Raw genomic sequence first — 22,130 nt, 5'->3', positions numbered from 1 at the left:
TTTTAATAAAGTTTTTGCTTACTCCTTGTAGTAACGGTTCAAGAGCGCGTTGAAAACTGGATGACCGATGTTTTGAACGAAATGCGATCAACGAATCGTTTCTTGACCAAAAAAGCCATCTACGTCTATGGCAAGGATCGAGAACTTAGTAGGTACGAGTCAACGCGGGGTTATTTAGAATAAAACACATTCTTAATTATCAATTTCCCGTCAAATAGGCCCGACTGGATCATGCTTCACCAGGGAATGGTTTGCTTGGCTGCCAACCAAGTCTGGTGGACCGCAGAAGTGGAAGAGGTATTCGCCAAGGTTAAAAAGGGCAACAAGCGCGCAATGAAGGAATATTTGGAAGCTCGAAACCGTCAGCTGGACGATTTAGTTGTGAAAGGTACTGTGGTGTTTCTGTTTGGTTTGTTGCACAAAATGATATGCTCGAGCCGTAGTCAACCAATCAACATATTGTCAATTTTTTTTCCTTCACATATGATATTGTCAATTAGAATTTGATAACTTTTTTTGCAGTCCGAGCTAATCTTTCTCCTAATGATCGTCTGAAGTTTAAGACAATTGCCACTATTGACGTCCATGCCAGGGATATTATCGAAGGATTTGTTCGAGACAGCATCCTTGACGGTCAGGAGTTTGGCTGGGAAAGCCAATTAAGGTGAGCTATGAATTTAGCTGTTTCCAATATTCTTTTAAGCACTGTAATTGTGTGGTGTGCAATTTGATGCATTATGCCTGTTCGAGTAACCATAGCCACAAACAAACTGTTACATAAGTAGAAAGTTTGCCTTCTAAATTTTTTTAGGTTGCTATCAACTGGTAAAATTTGAACAAACTGCTATTTTAACCAGAATCTTTACGAGTGTGTTTTTTGTTTTTTTTTTTGTCGAAAGCTATTACTGTCCGCTAAAGTATGATTGGTCTCATAATATTTAATAGCCTCTATTGGCTCGCATCTGAACAAAATAAATTTTTTATTTCTTTATTTTATCAGATTTTATTACACCGAAAAGATCAGATATTACCGCCACAATAATCGTTGTCCAATCTCTAATAAGAAACTAATAAACTTATCAAAGAGTGTTCAACGCTTTCTCAAAGGGCCTCAAATCTAAAATGTATACGAGTTGGGTACTCTATCTTCACATATTCATAGTGGTTGGTAAAAGACATTGTGTGCCTTTCTTCAGTTACCCTAAGCATAAAATAAAGAACTCTGAAATTCGTATTTCTCTTTGACTATGCGATACCGAATTGGGGCACCGCATTAATACCAACTAACCACGCATCATTAATGAGTACGGATACCTCGGATGGAACACTTTTCATTCAAGATGGTGATCGCACGATAGTTCTCACAGTCCAGTTTGTCGCCTTTTTGTAGATAGGGTATATAAACGCATCCTTCGCTTCTCCGGCAGCTGTCCTTTTCTCACATCTTAACATCCAGTCGATGCAGACGTGCCATATTAATGAGCTCTGCAACCATCTTTGCCGGCCGATTTGTTGTTCTTCAGCCGTGTGGCTGATGGCATCTTTAACTTCGCTTATCTCCGTCTTTTGCTGCATCGAAGACGTCATTTTCAATGTCGTTTTGGTCCACTTAATGTACGCCACTCAAGTGTTCATCGAAGTGCTGCTTCCACTTTCGGTCACCTCACGATCGTCCACCAGAATGTTCCCTCGCTCATCTCGGCACAAAGCCTGTGTGGGTTGCATCGAGTTTCTACTAAAACTTTAGCGTCTCATGAGACTGTTTCTGCTGTTCTAGTTCCTCAAACTCCTCTTCTTACTGGCGGCGCATTTTCTCCAGGAATAGTTGGTTTTGCTTTTCCTCTTGTGTCTGTACCACTCCACGTTCTGACGGGTATTTCTTGTTCAACGCCATTCGACACTCGTCGTCTAACTACTAATGCCGTCGGTTTCATTCCAGGACGTTCTCTGCTAGGCTGTTGATGGCTGTATTTATTGTGCTCCAACAGTACACGAGACATGTTCCAACCAACTCGCCCTCTTCCGGCAGTTATCCTTTAAGCGAATTCGTATAGTTTTCAACTACGTCAATTTTTCTCAGTCACGCGAGATTCTACCACGGCGGGCGTAGGTATCGAGTGTTGTCCTCGTTGGAGAGATTTGAACGCATCTACACCATCGCTAGGTAGTGGTCTGAATCGATGTTGGCGCCTCGGTAACCATTCATCCATCAACATGTGGTCCAATTGCAATTCTGTTTAATTAGGTGATCTCCAGATGTACCGATGCGGGAGGTTGTGCTGGAAAAATTTAATACGTACTACGTGTATTCTTCGATGCAGCGAAGTCTATAAGTCTTAGATTGTTTTCGTTGGTCAACTGGTGCACGCTGAATTTTCCAATTACCGGTTTAAAATCCTCCTCCTGGGCGACCTGAACATTGTAACCCCCGATGATGATCTTGATACAATGTTTTAGTTTTAAATAGTTTATTTGACACGGCACGATACAATTTATGTTTAACTGATCCAAGTACATTTGTTTTTAAATTCTAAATTAGCAGGGAAAAGAGGGAGGCCTTTTTTTTATTCTCGCGGCCGACTACGAGCTAGTGGGGATTTAAGGTGAGAGGAGGGGTGTTACAATTTTGTTTTTAACTATACAGAATGTATTCATTTGTACGTGGCTAACCAGTGATGTTCTATTTGAGCAGTATTGGTCTGAGGTGTCTGCGTAAACATAGAGATGCCGAGTCTTCGTTTTAGTGTCTCCAGCCGGGTGTATCATTCTCTTTCAGTTTGTGACAGAAATTGTATTCTAACAAATAGATAAAAGAAATCAAATTTTAATGCCAGCATTTTTTATAAACCCGTATAGCTGTGTCATGTACTGGAGATCACCGCTTCCCAGAATGTCTCTAACGGGTACGTTCGGTTGTTTTCCTCGGGACCGAAGGGAATCTATAAGCTCAGACCTAACACCACAGTATTCGGTACACGACCAAACAACATGCTCGATGTCATGGTAGCCATCGCCACAAACGCAGTGATTACTGTCTACAAGCCCTATACGAAAGAGACGCGTGTTTAACGTATAGTGATTGGACATAAGTCTGGACATCACGCGAATGAAGTCCCGACCTACATCCAACCCCTTGAACCATGCTTTCGTCGATACCTTAGGAAAAATGGAATGTAGCCACCGTCCCAGTTCATCTGAGTTCCATGATGATTGCCAACTGTTGAGTGTTCTCTGACGCAAAATGCTATAAAATTCATCATAAGCAATTGGTCTTTCATAAATATCGCCATCAATAGCACCCACCTTAGCTAAAGCGTCTGCCTTTTCATTGCCCGGAATGGAACAATGAGAAGGGACCCACGCTAAGGTAACCCGGTAATTTTTATCTGTTAAAGCACTTAAAAACCACCGTATTTTCCCCAGGAAATACGGGGTGTGCTTCACAGTCCTCATCGATCGCAGAGCCTCAATGGCACTGAGGCTGTCTGTGAAGATGAAGTAGTGGTCTATGGGCAGGGTTTCGATGATCCCAAGAGAGTACTGAATGGCAGCAAGCTCTGCAACGTACACGGAAGCAGGAGCATCGAGTTTGTAGGAGGCGATAAAATTTTCGTGGAAAACACCGAAGCCAGTGGACTCATCTAGATTAGATCCGTCAGTGTGAAACCTTTTATCATAACTAACATGTTTAAACTTATTGGAAAAAATTTTAGGGATCGCTTGGGGTCGCAATTGATCCGGGATACCAGAAATGTCTTGTTTCATGGTGGTGTCGAAGAATATAGCATTATTAGAAGTATCTAAAAGTGCGACATTGGAGGAATCGTATGAAGAAGGATAAATATCTTGAGCCATATAGTCAAAATATAAAGTCATAAATCTGGATTGAGATTGAAGGTCGACCAACCTCTCGAAATTTTCAATTACTAATGGGTTCATAACTGTGCATCGAATTAGCAACCGGTAAGAGAGATTCCAAAAACGATGTTTCAACGGAAGAATACCCGCTAGCACTTCAAGACTCATCGTATGGGTCGACTGCATGCAACCTAAGGCAATTCGCAAACAACGATACTGTATTCGTTCCAGTTTGATCAAATGTGTGTTTGCTGCGGAGCGGAAGCAGAAACACCCGTACTCAATTACAGACAATATCGTTGTTTGGTAAAGCCTTAGAAGGTCTCCTGAGTGGGCTCCCCACCAGGTTCCGGTAATCGTAGGAAGAAAATTAATCCTCTGTTGGCATTTTTGTGTCAGATACCTAATATGACAAGCCCAGGTGCATTTAGAGTCGAACCAGACCCCGAGATATTTAGCGACTAAAACCTGAGAGATCGTTTTACCCGTTAGTAGGAGCTGCAGCTGAGCTGGATTATGCTTCCTAGAAAAAACGACCAGCTCAGTTTTCTCCGGAGAGAATTCGATACCCAGCTTAATAGCCCATTCAGACAAATTGTCTAAGGTATCTTGCAATGGTCCTTGCAGATCGCTAGCCTCGCTACCAGTAATGGATACAACGCTATCGTCTGCAAGTTGCCTTAGCGTGCATGAATTTGCAAGACATTCATCGATGTCATTGACGTAAAAATTATATAAGAGAGGACTTAAACATGAGCCCTGGGGGAGGCTCACGTAACTAATTCGGGAAGTTGTCGAATCGCCATGTGAGAAATACATATGCTTTTCCGACAACAAATTGAGCAAAAAGTTATTCAAATTTGGTGAAAGTCCCTGCGAATGAAGTTTCGCGCTTAAAACTTCTACAGAGACAGAGTCAAAAGCCCCCTTAATATCCAAGAACGCAGAAGCCATTTGCTCTTTTCGAGCAAAGGCTAGTTGAATTTCAGTAGAAAGCAACGCTAGGCAATCGTTCGTCCCTTTGCCCCGGCGAAACCAAATTGAGTATCTGAAAGTAACCCGTTTGTTTCGACCCATTTGTCTAACCGTAAGAGGACCAGTTTCTCCATTAATTATCAGAGGCAAGAGAGCATCGCAATCGGCCTATATGAATTGTGATCAGAGGCAGGTTTCCCGGGTTTCCGAACAGCAATGACTTTTACCTCCCTCCAGTCATGCGGAACAATATTTAGCTCAAGAAACTTGTTGAACAAATTCAACAAGCGTATTTTTGCAGAGTAGGGTAGATTCTTCAACAGGTTGAATTTTATTCTATCTAACCCTGGAGCCTTATTGTTGCACGACAGGAGAGCCATTGAAAATTCCAACATCGAAAATGGAGGCTCTTCCGTAGTTACTAATAACGCGTCGCGAAAGGTTTTCTGTTCCGGTACAGAGTCCGGACAGACCTTTTTGGCAAAATCGAGTATCCAGCGATCTGAATACTCCTCGCTTTCATTCGAAACGTCACGGTTTCGCATGCGCCTGGCGGTATCCCAAAAAGTGTTCATCGCTGTTTCCCTCGACAACGCGTTTACGAACCGCCGCCAGTACCCGCGTTTTTTCGCCTTTACTAAGCTCTTCATCTGCCTGCCCAGTGCCTCGTACTTTCGAAGCAGGTTGACAGTGCCGTACTACCGGTAGTCCTTATACGCCGCGAACCTTCGCACGTACAGCTCAGAGCACTCTTTGTCCCACCATTTGTTGGGAGGGCGCTGTCTAATCGTTACTCCGGGTATCGGTTTCGTCTGAGCTTGAGTCGCGGCGTCGATTATCAAACCAGCTAAGAACGCGTATTCTTCCTCCGGAGGAAGTTCCTCGTGAGTCTCGATAGATTGCACTATAATAGTCTCATAATACTTCCAATCAATATTACGTGTAAGGTCGTAGGAAATATTGATTGGGTTCGGGGGAGTTGAACCATTAGCAATTGATATAACGATTGGAAGATGATCACTACCGTGGGGATCGTTGATTACTTTCCACTGGCAATCTAACGCTAGTGATGTCGAGCAGAGGGATAGGTCAAGTACGCTTTCACGTGCTGGAGGATTAGGTACGCGTGTCGCTTCCCCAGTATTCAAAACTGTCATATTGAAGTCGTCGATCAAGTTACAGATTAAAGAAGATCGGTTGTCGTCGTACAGCGACCCCCATAGCGAACAGTGAGAGTTAAAATCTCCCAAAATCAAAAAAGGTGCGGGAAGCAATTCTGCTATATCAAGGAGTTGCTTCTGTTCAATCCGCGCGGATGGGGGAATATATAACGAAACAAGGCAAAGGTCTTTTCCTTTCATATTCGTTTGAATGGCAACAACTTCAATATTCGAGATCGAGGGGAGGTCGATTCTGAAAAAAGAATAGCACTTTTTGATCCCTAAAAGTGCCCCTCCACCGTGTGAGTCTCGATCTCGACGAATGATGTTGAAATCGTGGAAATTAAGTTGGTCATTTGAATTGAGAAAAGTTTCACAGAGCGCGAACGCATCACAATTGTATGTGTTTATCAAATGTGAAAATAAATCGAATTTGGGGATGATACTTCTGCAGTTCCACTGTAACACAGTGACAAAATTCCTAACCTCTTTCGACGTATTAGTCATCGAAAGATACGATAGCTGAAATGAGGGGCCAAGTTCCTGTGAGTTGCTTCAAATAGGTTTTCACTGTAGGGAGAAAGGCAAGAAGAATGTTTTGAAGGGGATCTGGTATGTTGAATGTTTTAAATATCCAGTCCACAATATCAGAGAATTTTATGAACCCTGTTTCTTTTATGTCTTTTGATCGAGAAATGGGTGCACGAGGGGTTTTTGGTGCTCCAGGAAGCGGTGGGTACTCCTGGTTTGATTTGAAATTAAAACCGGGGGGTACTTGCTTCGGTTTTTCGTCCCCGCTTCCTTTCTGTGTTGTCTTATTGGTCATTCCGCTAGGGGTTATCTTACGACCTTTGCGAGAAAGATTAGGAGAGTTGAGCATTCTCCTCTTCCTAAATCCCTCTGGCAAGGCATAAGACCTCGACGGGATCGTCAGATGTACCCTCATCGGTTGGCAAAAAGGAAAAGATGTTTCCTGTCGAGGGTGGCTCAGCCCTCTTAAGCATTTCTGCAAAAGAGCGCTTTGATCGTTCCTTAAGGGAACGCTTAATTTTTTCCTCGCGCTGTTTGTACGCGGGACACGCCGAAAGGTCATGCCGAGTTCCCTCGCAGTAAAGACACTTTTCAGTATCCTCACTGCAAGCGGTCTCAGCATGATTGCATCCGCACTTGCTGCAGTGTGCCTTGTTGCAGCAGTAGGTGGCTGTATGACCTAACTGCTTGCAGTTTTGGCAATGCATGACCCGCGGTACAAACAGGCGTACAGGCAGACGAACCCTGTCCAAAGAGATGTAGTTCGGCAGTGCGGATCCGGCGAATGTTACACGGAAGGAATCCGAAGGGAGGAATTTCTTCTTCCCTTCTTCGATGGATACTGAATGCAATTGCTTGACATCCAGTATCTTTACATCTTGAATCAGGGGGTTCTTGAAGCAGCCAACCCCGTGACGCAAAATGTCATCGACCGTGAGGCTTCCTTCGGTAACCACACCGTCGATCTCCACGTCCTTGGCAGGGATGTACACGCGGTACTCCCTTGTAAAGACCTCGTAGCTAGCAATTTCATTTGCTTGCTTCAAGCTACTCACGACAACTCGCAGTTTGTTCGGCCTCACCTTCGTAATCTCGGTTACGACCGAAAACTGTTTTGCCAGGTCCTTGCCTATTTGTATAATGTTAAGAGGCTTCTTTATGAGCCTAAAGTAAACTACGAACGGACCTTTCGAAGCATCTGGGTAAGCTTTCACCCGTGTTGCCGTTACCCTTGGTACGGGGCTAGGTAGCGGGGAAGGTAGAGGGAAATTGATGGGGGAGATCTCAATTTCTTCCCCATTTGTTCCCACATCCAGGAATAGTTGCACCTGCATGTCGTCCATTTTGCGGGAGCGTTACGCTCTACCGCACACAAACGATAAATATTCGAATGTGGGGGGGGGGGGGGGTGGTGGGATCAAGTAGTTGATATTAAATTTTAAAAACAATTTTTCAAACTACAATGGATCAAAATAAAAAAAGACAGTAATACTAATACTAATAACAATAGTAATAATAGTAATAATAATAATAATAATTATAACAATAAAAATAATAATAACAATAATAATAATAATAATTATAATAATAACAATAATAATAATAATATTAATAATAATGATAAAAATTCTAAAGTTAATACTTCACCGAACGTCTAAGTCACGACCTCACGGCTGATAGTTGGATTAATCGAGTGTCTCCACAGAACAAACAATGACGATCCAGCTTCGTGTTGTGACACAGTGGCCGTATCTTACACTCGACCTTGTAGATGCCACTTGTAGTTGACTTCCACTCGCTCGATCGTATGGTGGTCCGTGCTGCTAGCGGGGTAACAGCGGTGCGGGAGAATTATTCTTGCGATATATCAGCTGCGTATCAGGCGGGGTAGCCTGCCCCTACCAGTGTGCAGGAGATGTTTCTGCCGATATACTGCGGCTATTGTTATCGCACAGCACAAGAACTAATCGACAAAAAAAAAACACCCGTACGATAACTCATGTATTGTTATTTTGCGAATCAAACGGAGATAAACAATTTGCGTCTAATTAAGACGAAAGCAAAACAACGAATGGTCTTGATACAATGTATTGGGCAGCAGTTGTATTCGAGTTCCAGCTGTGCGTGGAATTCATCCTTATCATCATCGGTGCTCCCGAAGTGACATTGAAGAACCGGCCTTCGATGTTTAACTGGCGCATTTGGGGGTGTTATAACCATGCTTGTCATTCTCCTCAGTATGTGAAAGGAGAGGAGAAAAAATTCACCTCGCACTTCCCTTCCAGTGCGTGTAGCAAATGTTTCAGCACACTGTTTCTTTCTCCACTCCATAGTGTCTCAACCAGCTTACAGAGAGACAAACACACTTCCAGCTCACCCCACATCTGATAGAAACAAGGGGGGTGAATCACTCTACAGAAAAAACGCAGAAGTGCACAACAGTGTCCACTGGCGAGTAGTCCGGAAGGTGAAAAAAAACCTACCGGGCAAAAATGTAGTCCTCGTGTAAGTACACTGCGAAAACGAATTCCACCAGAGTAAATTCGACCGGCACGAGAAACGCAGTCCATTTTTTTTTCTCCCAATCTCTTTTCCTCTTCTGCCATGCTCAAGAAACCAACATTGAAACGCACCGCAGATAGCTCTGCAGTGTATTTATTGTCAATGATGTCCAGACGTGTGAGAGAGTACACCATAGTTCATTGTCTAGCAAGAGAGAGATTTCATTACTTCCCTTTTTCTGAAACTTCCCTTTTTCTGAAACTTCCCTTTTTCTGACAAGTAGGTTTAAATCCCTACGAATGATAAGTCCTAATTGCGAAAGCAAACTAATCCTAACAATTAAAATTTCAAATTTCTAACAGTGTTGAGAAGTCACCATTTGTGATTGGACACACATACTCATTATTTACTAATATTTATCATAAATACTTAAGCTACTAACAGAGAGATTTCAGATTTCACCGCAGTGCGTTCAGGTAGCTCAACAGATGAAAATCGTTTGTCGCTCTCTTCTAGCATGAGCGTTGATTTGCTCGTTAGTGTGACGGCAGTTGTTTCCGCAGTGCAAGACGTTCTCCTGCACTCTAGAGGTTTTCTGCGGAGAAAAGACAAGCATGTATAACCCAATTACTTGTTGCTGCATCTTGCTCATCACGATAAAAGCTGTATCCAGCTCATCTGTATTACCGCAGTTCTGGTAGACGGTATGACCAACCCGGAGCGAACGTACCATAGAATCTCTCCAACGCACCGCGCTGCGATGTCGAACTTGCGGCTCTTCATTTTATCGACAAGTACTCGAGTTCGTCCAATAAAACTTAGTGATCGGCAGTTCTATGCTCCGAATTTTCAATCGTTAGTCCGTTTTCATCGCCTGGGTCCATGCCGATCAGTTTGGTTCGAATTATCTTGTTCTTCGTTAGTTGTTGTTTTTTTCTGATGCCAACGGGGTACCGCTGTTTTTCGTTCCGAACACCACCAGGTCTTTTGGCTTCGGTGTTTAGAACCCTGAGTGCACTAGCTTGACGGTAGTTCACCCGCTCCTAACATGAAGAACAGATGTTGTTTCGAGCTGTTCCTAACATGGAGGTCAGACGCTCGAACTAGCTCCCGGAAGGAGCCCCCTTTCCTGTCAGCATAAGACCAGAGTTCCCACCGGAGTTGGTTACCCGATCTTTTCTAAGATTGCTCGTATATCAGACGAAAAACGGTAGGAAGGGATAGGAGTTACTGGACAAGAGGTTAAAAGATCACCAGTGATACCTCACACCAGTGGCGAAGCCAGTAATTCTGTCCGGTGGGGGTTTTGATGCATAAAAATTGAAACTTGAGAGTATGGAGGATGAGGCAGGTTAAGAGAGAGGAAGTAACCTAAATTAAATACTACAATGTTTTTTCCCTTATAGAAGACTGAACCACTACGACCATTATTTGATATCTGTGGTATGCCCCAACCATAGACTCCAGGCCAGCGTACGATTCAGTTAAGAGAAATGAGTTATGGCAGATTATGATCGAACATGGCTTCCCAACAAAGCTGATTAGGCTGATACGTGCCACCGTTGAAGGTTCTACATCAAGCGTCAGGATAGCCGGTGAGATATCGGACTCGTTCGTGACGTTAGATGGTTTGAAGCAGGGTGACGGGCTGTCGAACTTATTATTCAACATCGCATTGGAAGGTGCTATACGGAGGGCTGGTGTGCAGAGAAGCGGCACCATCATTACGAAGTCGCACATGCTTCTCGGTTTTGCGGACGATATCGACATCATTGGTATCAACCGTAGAGCTGTGGAAGAGGCCTTCTGACCTCTCAGGAGGGAAGCTGTGAGATAAGGGCTTGTCATAAACTCTGCCAAAACAAAATACATGGTGACTGGCAGAGTGCCTGCTAGTCCGTCGGAGATTGGTGCTGCGGTGGTGCTAGGTGGGGAAACATTTGAAGTAGTCGACGAATTTATTTACCTGGGAACATTAGTGACATGTGATAACGAGATTAGCCGTGATATAAAGAGGCGGATAGCAGCCGCAAACAGGGCCTTTTACGGATTACGTAACCAGATAAGGTCCCGCAATCTGCAAATTCATACTAAACTTGCACTCTATAAAACACTGATTCTTCCGGTGGCTCTCTACGGCCATGAATCATGGACGCTGAAAGAGGCTGATCGGTGAGCTCTTGGTGTTTTTGAGCGTAGGATTTTGCGTTCAATCCTTGGCGGCAAACTAGAAAATGATGTTTGGCGCAGACGCATGAACCATGAAATGTACCAGGCATACAAATTGACGGATATAGTCAAGCGGATAAAACACGGCAGGCTTCAGTGGGCTGGGCATGTAGCGAGAATGCCGGATGAGCGTCAAGCGAAGGCTATATTTAGCAGGATTCCCAATAGAGGTCGTCGACTTCGGGGTAGACCCCGCTTTCGTTGGATGTGTGCTGTCGACGAGGATGCACGCGAAATAGGTGTTAGAGGCAATTTGAGGTTAGCAGCCCAAGACCGAGGGACATGGCGACGTATTCTGGATTCGGCACTGAGTGTAATCGGTCTGTTGCTTTAAAAGTAAACTGTGACGTCAGAGATACGAAACAAAGCCAGCCACCAAACAATACTCTCTACTGAGTGAATGATGACGTGCGATAAAGTGTGCAAGCGATACAAAATAGCTATTTGGCGAGGCCGTCTTATACGTCTTGCGGTGGTGTAATCGGAAACGCATCTGACCGGAGATTAGAAGTTGTGGGTTCGAGTCCCACCTGCTGGACTATATTTTTCGTAAATTTCTAATTAACTATTTCCCCAGTTAGTACATTTTTCAATCGTCAGCTCCACATTCACTGCTTGAAATAGAAAGTAAACTAAAGTAAAGTAAAAGTAAGATATGCCCCAATTTACTCTCACGTATGCGTTAAAAAAATAACTTTTTTCGGATGGGGCTAAAATAAATATTTGAGTTTGATAAATTTTACATGGAAGGTACATTCGCCATGGCGGACGAAAATATGCGTGTAGGCATGCTTTTGAGATCTTTTTTCGTTTTATTTATCAATTCCTCCTCAGTTTTCGCGACAAAATTGTTGGAACAGATCTTACGCTTCAGGTTTGCCCAGAAATTCTCGAGTGGGCGCAACTTGAGGCCGGTACGTGGGTTCACCAACTTGGGTACCCCATCGATATTCTGCCACTTCATCCCCTCCAACGATTGCTTCGAGTAGCGAGCCGAAACAAGATCTGGCTAGAACACCGCTTCGTCGCCCCTATGGTATTTCTTGATGAACAACTCTATTTCCGTGCCTACCTCGTACTATAAATTTCCTCGTTCACGGCCAGTCTGGAGGGGGGTGCGATAGGTTTCATCACCATCACCACCGCCATGTCGTGATGCGCCGGGAAAATCGACTTGGCCATCTTAATCAGGCTCTGTCACTGCGGCATTGCCTGCAGCTTTCTCTCGTTTTTCCTCTTAAGCATCCTTTGGAGCTTCTTTTTTACTAAGAGTCGACGGCGACCGGGATCAAGCATTCTTTTAAAAGTCCAGTGACAAGATGTTGTAAATGCCAGAAAGGGCGTATCCGATGTCCACCAACTGCCGCACGATGTCCATTTTCGACGCGACAGGGTACCGTTATTTGAACGCGCACATTTCCGAACGGAGTAGCTTCACTGTTTTCGCCATCAGAATTAGAGTTCGACAGATAGAGTTATCAAATTTTCTCTGCTGACTCATGGGTCAATATTGATTGATGCTTCATGCGTAGTTTCGTCTGTGCTTGTAACGGTAAACCCATGATAAATCGGCAAATTTTGTCCATTTTTTCGCATGCTGTTTAAATTAACCGTAGTTCAGTCAACAATCAATTCTAAAACAATATTTAAATCAATTTTTGGAATTTCGTTTACCAGTACGTCTCGGAAGTTTTGTCTTCTAAAAAACAGTTCGCATGCAAAATTTCAGCTCAATCGTACAGCAGCCTCTTTCACAGAGGTACAGATACAAAGTTCATTCCATCATATATACCTTCTGTTGCATAGTCTGAAATGGTATATTTTCCCGGCATTCCTTCGCCAGCAGTGCTAAAGTGCTAAAATTAAACCAACGAAGACAGCATGGCAGTGAAATGAGTCAGCAACAAAAAATACTACAAGGTATACAGCCATAGGGGTTGTATGAAATGGTGACGTAGGACTAAATGTATATATTATATGCTGCGATAAACTGTTCATAGGCAACACTACCTTTTATATTTGATGGTCGTTATTGTAAAACTAACGATGCATGAATACATGAAATTTTTCCCTAGTAGTAGTTGTGTAAATTCTCATAACTTTTATCTTCAAGCACCTATAGTTCTGAAAAGAACCGATTCCATAATCTTCAGTATGAAACTCGTGCTACAGAACGCTGATAATCGCACCACCACCGGTAGTATTGAATATTGTTGGCCGCGCATAAAATTTGCTCTCCGCTGTGCCCTCCAGTAGCTGTGCCAGCAAAATATCTTGCAGCGTACGATGGTAACTGTTGCTGCCGTATGAAAAATAAAGGTAAAATGCTCCGCACTGCCTGGAAGTTGACTCATATGCAGCTCTCGTTCCTCAATGTCGCGTACCTTTAACAGCTGCACTGCACTCGCTATTGTGTGACAAACTAAACTGAAGCTGAATTTTCTACACGCAGTCTGATCGCGCACGGCCCTACGTTGTGTTGAATTTCGCCCTTTGGCATCACGAGAGGGCAATTAAGGCCCAGGGAGAAGTTTTCTTTTCTCCGACGACACAAACGCAAACCCTCACTAATACTGTACAACTTTATTCTACTTGTATTTACAAACTGGCAGCGTGACGGCGCTGCCGCCGTACGCTTATCGACTTACACAAATTGCGATGATCAGAAGTCCTTTATAGCTGGTCGCAAACAATGACCAGCTTAGGCGGGAAGCGCAGATAATGCTTAATTGTTTCGACCGATGCGCGCCAACTGGCTTGGCTTGGCTTCCAAGTCACTCACGGCATCGCGGGCAGTCATTCCCTCTATAGTGCGGATAGTGTGACTCAACACAGTCTTTTGTATCGAGTTCAGCGTAGATTCTTGCCATTAGGGCGTTGCCACATAGCTTGGAGAAAGAGTAACAAACCAAAACACTTTGTTGAGTCAAAATATGTAGAAAGTGGAATTTATTTCGTCCATGTTATTGTTATCTGTGCTCGGGAAGCAAGGCAATAACGAGGGAAATATATGGGAAAGCTTGACCTTGGAACTTCTCACCTTTTTCCACCATTAAGCAGTAAAGCAACAATGTTGAACATTATATCAAAAAATTGTTACACATTTTATCTATCCACCGACATATAAATAACTAAGATGCATTAAGTCGTTCGCTTGCTATAATCGTTTGAAATCTGACGCAGCATTTGCCAGTTTCATTTTCAATTTCACATAGTGTAATCTTGTATAGTAAACAAAGACGTAGTGCTACGTCAAAAAAAGAAGTTTTCAAAACCTGGAAATAAAAATCAAGAATAAATCTGCAAAGAAAATTGTTTCTCTCCGGAGTTCAGTAGATTTTGTTTAATAAAATCAATCTAGCAAAAGCCTTCAATCCGGGCGTTTTGTAATTTATTTTCGAACGCGGAATATAAAATCAACTACACGTGAAGAGGGTCTACATATTTTAAAATTATCAGAATGTAGATAAAAAATATTTTTTTTCGGTTTTAAAGAGACTTTGCGTAATGTGCCACTTTCCTCTAAGGAATAATAATTGTATTCTGCAGTTTGTCGATATTTGTGACAATATTCCTGACAGTATCTTTAAATACTTGGGTTTAACATTTTCAGAAACCTCGTGATGATGATGCCAATAAATAATATTTTTTAAATGTGTTCTGTGTAAATTCAGCTGACATACGAGCAAAATTTAACTCGCATCGGATTTTTCACAAAAATATTGTCGTCTTCACCTCATCAATCAATCTACTTTTTTCAATATTGTGTACAGGAACAATTTGATTAGATTTGCTTTTTCAAAATTTCCATCAAACATTTATCAATTATGTTTCATCAGAAATTTCTCTAAACATATAACTCCGAAATATAAGTATACTGGAAGTAATGGGAAATTTGGCACAGGAAAAAAATTTCTAAGTATACATTTCTTTTATAACCGCAATTTTATTACTAACTTACTTACTTTGCTGAAGACACCATTTCAATCGAACTATCCGTATTTCTGATATAGAAATTTTTATATATCAGTCACCATTTTGAATGGGCCCTTTTGAAGCAGCAGTTGCGAGTCTACATGAAGAACCGATATCATAAAATGACCTTTTTATCAAAAAGGAACAACTCTGAAAAGTTTCAGTGAAATCGGAAATAACTTACCAAAAAAAATAGTTTTTTATCCTGTTCTCCATGGAGTGCCTACATTCTCAATATTCTCAAAATTCATTTTTTTCTTCAAGCTCTCGCCTCAGGAGTAAATCCTGCCACTACTGTATATCTCGCTAGGAAATGATCTGCTGACTCCTTTGAAAACTCAAATGTGTAGGCACTGGCCTTCCTGAAATGAAAACTGATGCTTCGTAACTCTTTACGATTCACATTTTAACTGAAGTTAACAATTATGTTTACTTTTTCTAAATATCCGAGTCAAGCATAATTAAATAAATCTTCTTTATTTACTTGAGAAAATAATTTCTAGGTTGATAAACATTTTTCCAACTGGCAAAATAAGATTCATATCTCTAAAAGCATGTTAACAATGTGATTGAGCTACGCTACACACAACTATACAATCTTGTGTTCTATTCAACCCCCCAAATTGGCAACTGACATGTTCCATATGAACTCTGCCGATGCTCATAAAAAGCTACACTTTTATTGTAACACAACTGAAAAGGAAGTGCACAAATTCAACATGATATGAAAACTTCCTGAAAACTTTCACATTTCCGACCACATACTAATGTTTTGTAGCGGATAGAATAACCCAAGTTCAATTTCAATACAGCTAGTAGCAACACGGTACCATTTCTTTCCTCCTTCGTTCTGCTCTCCTGAGGGACAGTGACTGGTTAGTTGTTCTGTTCCAGGGCCAACCAGATGGTGTGGGTTCTAGCAGAGAAGGGCTCGAAAAGAATGGACACTATACGGAGATTCAATTTGCAAAATCAAAATCAGCTGCCTAAATAGAAAGACCGAATGTGATGCTACACCCTCCCCGTCTCCTGGTGCTTCTCGTTGTCTGGGTGGGTTTCAGCCAATTGTACGTACAAGTACGACAACGGTACACTGTTAGGATGCCGAGAAGGGTTCACAGAAAAGCCGATCGGCAAAGATTAAAGAATGAACATGTAGTTTGGTTCCATTTGCAATTGGTGACTCCCATTCAGTTTTAAAGGATGACGCTTCCAAATGGGCGACTGACAATTTGGCTGTTGAATAACACAGACTCGGTATGTCATTTGCATGGAAAAGGGACGGAACAAAGTGGCATCGACAAGTAGGTATTAGGTGAGCAATTTGTTGAATTGGTGTTGGAAATCAGTTACCGGCTTCTGTTATCCTGTTCAGATGGGTACGAATTTTAAACAGTTGATCCTCTTTTACTAAAACCAATTGTTTCCTATTTGCATTACAGATTCTACTGGCTCCGAGATATGGACAACCTGTTCGTAGTTCAATGCACAGGTAAGTTGCTTCGAGCATACTGTAATTCGAGATACAGCCTTTCCAAGCAGGTCTTGTTCGAAATCTGATCTAATTACATTCTCCTTTATCTCCCTTCCGGTCACTTCTGGGAAACGAAAATCGTACACTGTTGACGACTCAACTTTCGTTGCTACATAACATCGATGGGAACGATTGCCGGTTCGGTGGTTTCCACTGGGGACACTCAAACCGCAAATCCGGATCGGGATCAACTGTCGGAAATAGGGAAATTCGATTACGGCTACGAATATATGGGACTGAATGGACGACTTGTGATTACTCCGCTAACGGATCGAATCTATTTGACAATCACGCAAGCGTTAACTATGAAGCTTGGGGCCGCACCGGCTGGTAAGTGTGGAGCTCGTTGTTTACAGTACCGTAGACAATCGAGGTCAGTAGTCGTAAGGGGAGAATCTGGAAAGGACGCTCCAATTTATAGGAGCAAACAATGCAATGATTGCGAAAGGTTTGGTCAAGCTAGTCTAGTAAATTGCAATTTGCGTGCATACCTATGTAATACTTGTTACTTGGCACTCAATTTTACGCTACCTGCAATCAGTGCCACAGAAATTACTGCCAAGTTATAAATTGCCTCACTACCAAGATAACATATGATAACGAGCAAGTACTTATGCTTGTAGGAATGGAATTTACTATCACTAGACTAATAATTTATACTTTCTGCTCTCTTTCATTTCGATTTTTCTTGCAAAAAAAAACATAATCTCAACTGTTCATATGACACTCCAAAGGGCCCGCTGGAACTGGGAAAACGGAAACCACGAAGGATTTAGCAAAAGCGATGGCTTTACTGTGCGTCGTCACCAACTGCGGTGAGGGGATGGATTTTCGTGCCGTCGGGACAGTGTTATCAGGTATGTAACTTCGACGGTGTGTGTGGGTAAAAATATATGAATATGAGTTTTCGCATACAACTAACTGTATTACCCAATTAATACTAGGGTTGTCGGTATTACTTTTATTTATCACATAAATCACAAAAAACATTGATAGCATTAAACATATGGAAGATTGTATTTCACTATTTCAAAAGAATGTTTCCGGATAGAACGACCTGAAAATATGCAGGATTTCGAACAAACAAGTAAATTTATATTTTTTAAACCAAAAAAAATCAGTGTTGTAACCCAATAATAATTTCCAAAAAACGCTTCCAGGCAGTTTTTTCTAAGAAAACAAAAGTTATACAACAACTAGAATGTAGCTTAAATTACATTACTCAACAATGACTCTTGAGTTTGAAGAGTTTCTGCACCAGTGGAAAACATTCAGTTTCCTGGGCCAAATTTCAGTAAAACTGAGTCATTCAAAATTGATCGATCGTTCAGTTTTAATAGAAATGCTCAATATCCTTTGTAAAAAATTCAATTTTTCAGTAGTTGCCTTTTCGGCATGCACACACACAGTATTTCTCACTCGCGCGCGCATTCGCAAAAAACATCCATGCTCACCAAAACCTCAACCCGTAATCGGATTTACTCGTTTTATAAAATGTACAAATTTCGCTGCAAATAATACGTTTTACGATGTTAATTCAATTTATTTCCACCCGTATGACCAAATTCCGCCGCAGCCTGTAGAATGCAAATGGCCATCAAACACCAGCACACAGAAATAGGCACAGCCGATACCAACGGATAGCGGCCACCCGAAAGCTATCCCAATACTTATACTAAACATTTGCCGTTGGCTCTCGCTAGCGCGATACTGAGATATATTCATTGTTTGTCCAAATTAAGTCACGCCTGTCGCGAAGTCAAACCGAATCGTTGACCAAACGGGGATGGCCGCAGGTTGAGTCCTAGCTGGCAGCAAACCTAAACTAAAGTAGCGGCGGCACATTTTCTGCTGCCTATCGGTCGGTACTAGTGCGGAATTCTATTCAAAACGGCGAATGCTCTGCTGATCAAATCAAATCTAAATTATGTTAAATCCGACGTGAAATATTGTATCCGAATATTTGTCCGATTCTCGAAGGCCAATTTCCGTACTACGAGAGTGGAGGCTGTAGAAAATACCCTCCCCTAGGCTTACGTGTAAAGCTGGCAGTAAAGCTGGATGAAATTCGGCATGTTAGTTTAAAGTTCGTTTATCGCAGAAATATCGTGACCTGTGCGGGAGGCTCTTCGAATTTTAATATTCATTACGCAACGATTGTGGTCCCCGTGGCTCTGTGGTTAGCGATGTCGGTCGGCTAGCTCTCCCACACGGTTGTGATATCGGGTTCGATTCCCGATCAGGTCGAGGATCTTTTCGAGCTGAAAATTTTCTCGACTCAGCACTGGGGCACGGTGTATCGTTGTACTCATCCTACACATGCAAAATGTGCCAAAAACAATATCGATAACGAATTCTCTCAACTAATCTAGTTGATCGAGACCGCATAAGCCCCCCAGGCTTGCGCGCGATATTGTTTTTTGAAGTAGAATACTTCTCTCAGGAAGTTCGGCTACATAGGGATGTGAAATGAAAATCTAAAACCGAAAAAAGTGAAAAATATGTCCAATTTGAAATGCTAATAAATCGGTTAGTATTCGATGGATTTCCTTCGTTCTTGCAGCAATAGATTGGAAAATCTTCTAAGATTCTTCCCAAAATAAGATAATTGTAATTTTATTATTCACACTATTGTACTATTGAAAATAGTCAAGCCTTGTCAAAACGAAAAATTCGACCTCTGATTGGTCGTTATATGATTGCTTCCCAAGCACGGTCGACAGAATCATATACCTTGCAATTTTAAACATGCTATTCGGCCTATAAAAGAGCCTGTTTCAGCCGAAGCCGCTCATAATAGTTCTAGACAGCGACAACAGCAGTCGTCCTCCCTTAGCAGCAGCACTAGCAGTGCAGTGGATACCAGCGATAGCGGAAAGCGGCCACAGCTGTGGCGTAGCAAAGGATAGCGCACTAGCTGCAGCGGATCTCAGCATCGATAGCGGCTGATGCAGTGTGGTACTTTCATCTCAAAATTTAAAAATTGTCAAGCCCCAACCATGACAAGCAACTTACTATATTATTGAAAATGGTCAATCCTTGTTGAAGCGCAAAATTCGATTGATCTGATTAGTCAACGTTTAATTACTAGAAAAAATGACTGACACGCAAGCAGCCGGGTTATCTTTCTTGTAAAAGTATTCTACTTCAAACTTGCGGTCGTGGCTTTGCACACAACCCTCCTGTTTTTTTTGTTTTACGCAACGATAAGAAATGATAGAAATCACTGGCTATTCAAAACATGTGTTGAATGCTAGGGGCAAGACACTGGAGATATATTTGAAATATTTCCAATATTCGATATCAATAGTACTTATCGTTGCATTTTTGGGTAGCTTTCTATCCAAATCATAGCTTCTTGATGTCACATTACCGTTGGAGTGATATGAATGTGACAGATAAACGATAAATTCTGGAATATATCAACCAATATCGTGTAATATTATCGATTTTTTTATGAAAATAAAGGTGTCTAGCCCCTAGGTTGAATGTGTGTTTATTTCATTGGTTCTTGCTCAACATGTCAATTGCCAACAGCCCAATGGCATCGCGCCATGTTTCAAGGGCGAACATCTCAACGTATGTATAAACGAGATAGCATATCACCGCCACTTTTCATACACCTTTTTTTGACAGCTGACGGTGGGCACAAATGAGTTTGAGCCCAGGACATGAGTTCATTGTCATTCACTATTACTCGGTATAGGGATGCCAATGGCTCGATTGCTAATGATAGCCCAATGGAATATAGAAAGGTACGGAGATGGTTTAAGTCTAGGGTTTAAAGGGCTTCTTGTTTGTTAACAGTGATGACGTAGAAGTCAAAAAACAATGTTCAAAAATAAATGCTCGGCACTATTTTTTCAAGAATTTTTTACAAGTTATGACAGTTAACGGCTGAAAATGCCTACCTGCGTCGTTAAACAATGCGGAATACCGTTTAAAATGGCATTTGCTCGTTGATCGAGATCTACGTTAGAACCGCAACACGTGCTTCTGTTTATCTTTTTTTCGTTACTAATAGAGACAAATGTCTTCTTCTTCCTGACCTGTGTATACCTCATTGATGATAGCCAGGCTTCGTATTGCTCATTTTGGTCTAGAAGAGAGAACAATTTTCTCTTTTCTTAACAACAGTGAGCTTACATTGAATGTCCATCACACCATCTGTTGTAGAGAGACTGCAGAGTAATAGTTTCTCTGGCGGATAAACGCTTTTAATTTGACAGAGCAAAAGCCCAGTAAAACTCTTGTGAATAGTTTATCCCCACACGCAAGATAAGTGAAATGCTTTGCTCAGCGAGCATTTGAGAATTGAGTTACTGTTTTCAACGCTCTGGGGTGCGGTAGAAATACAACATTAAATGACTTGTCTGTACACTTTTTCATTGATTGACAAAGTTTCATTCTTGTACTCCGTCACAGAGTAGAGATGCGGGATAAGCTCAGTCTTGGTATGATCGTTCAACCGAAGATTGCCTGCTCGTTGATTTTATATAAGCGTATCGCAAATCAAGTTCGGTTGATAAATATCGTGATAGAACAAATAACTACGCAATGTATACCTATCAAAGAATCACGTCTTCCGAAGTGTGTTCGCTTTCTCGAGAGTATACGGGATTGGACCTAAACAAATGTTTAAAAATTTGGATTCTCCGTGTGGTGGATGGTTTGACATTAAAGATACTTCGTTCGCCTTCGTAATGAGTTAACTTCGCGCGCAGCATTGTCTCTTGGTCTAAACCAGTACCAAACATAAATAAGCTAAGTGTGCTTCTCTAGTCAGCCGGCTGAATATGGAATAAACCGAAAATAGCCAAATAGAGACGGGTAGAAGTTACATGTATGATCGCATCACTTATCAAAGTGAAACTTGATCCAACGAGCCCTCCCCTACTAACAAAAACCTCCTTCCTGTGACCTTTGTGGAGATGCAGAGGTTAACACGGTCTCCAAATAGCAAGGGTCACACTAACATCCTTTCTCTCTTCACCTGATTGCAAGGACGTGGCCGGCGTCGTTATTGATCCTTAAAAGTATTGAATTACTAAAACTTGTACAATGAAAATGGTCAGTCACTCCCAACCCCATTCTGTTGATTCACTGTGCAATTTTACTGATTCGGATCAATCACGGAGTGCAACTATTGATATGTGCAGTCAGTCAAGCTAAGCTAAGCTAAGATTGACAAAGTTTCATTCTTGTAATCATGGCTACAACTATCCCAAAGGCGAAAAAATAGAATTTCTTGATTATTTTAACAGAGCGATAAAGCACAAAACCGGAAGCATCCAAAAGGTTTCCCTTCACTAGTATAACCAAAAATATATGAATTTTACGTAATATAAGCCATTCAACAGAATATT

At 41.9% G+C, this 22,130-nt stretch overlaps 1 protein-coding gene across 1 annotated transcript in view; it reads left to right on the top strand.

The window, feature by feature from the left end:
* The window catches only part of LOC129723260 (dynein axonemal heavy chain 10), a 254,555-nt gene that overhangs the window by 142,179 nt on the left and 90,246 nt on the right, over positions 1–22,130 (top strand). The window contains exons 40-45 of the mRNA XM_055677373.1: positions 32–152; positions 219–388; positions 523–664; positions 16,673–16,722; positions 16,969–17,094; positions 17,499–17,621. Coding sequence (XP_055533348.1) covers positions 32–152; positions 219–388; positions 523–664; positions 16,673–16,722; positions 16,969–17,094; positions 17,499–17,621 — 732 coding nt within the window. The remainder of the gene's footprint in view (positions 1–31; positions 153–218; positions 389–522; positions 665–16,672; positions 16,723–16,968; positions 17,095–17,498; positions 17,622–22,130) is intronic.

This window comes from Wyeomyia smithii, chromosome 1, assembly GCF_029784165.1.
Source record: "Wyeomyia smithii strain HCP4-BCI-WySm-NY-G18 chromosome 1, ASM2978416v1, whole genome shotgun sequence".
Classification (NCBI taxonomy): Eukaryota; Metazoa; Arthropoda; class Insecta; order Diptera; family Culicidae; genus Wyeomyia; species Wyeomyia smithii.
This window is presented reverse-complemented; position numbering and strand designations above follow the sequence as displayed.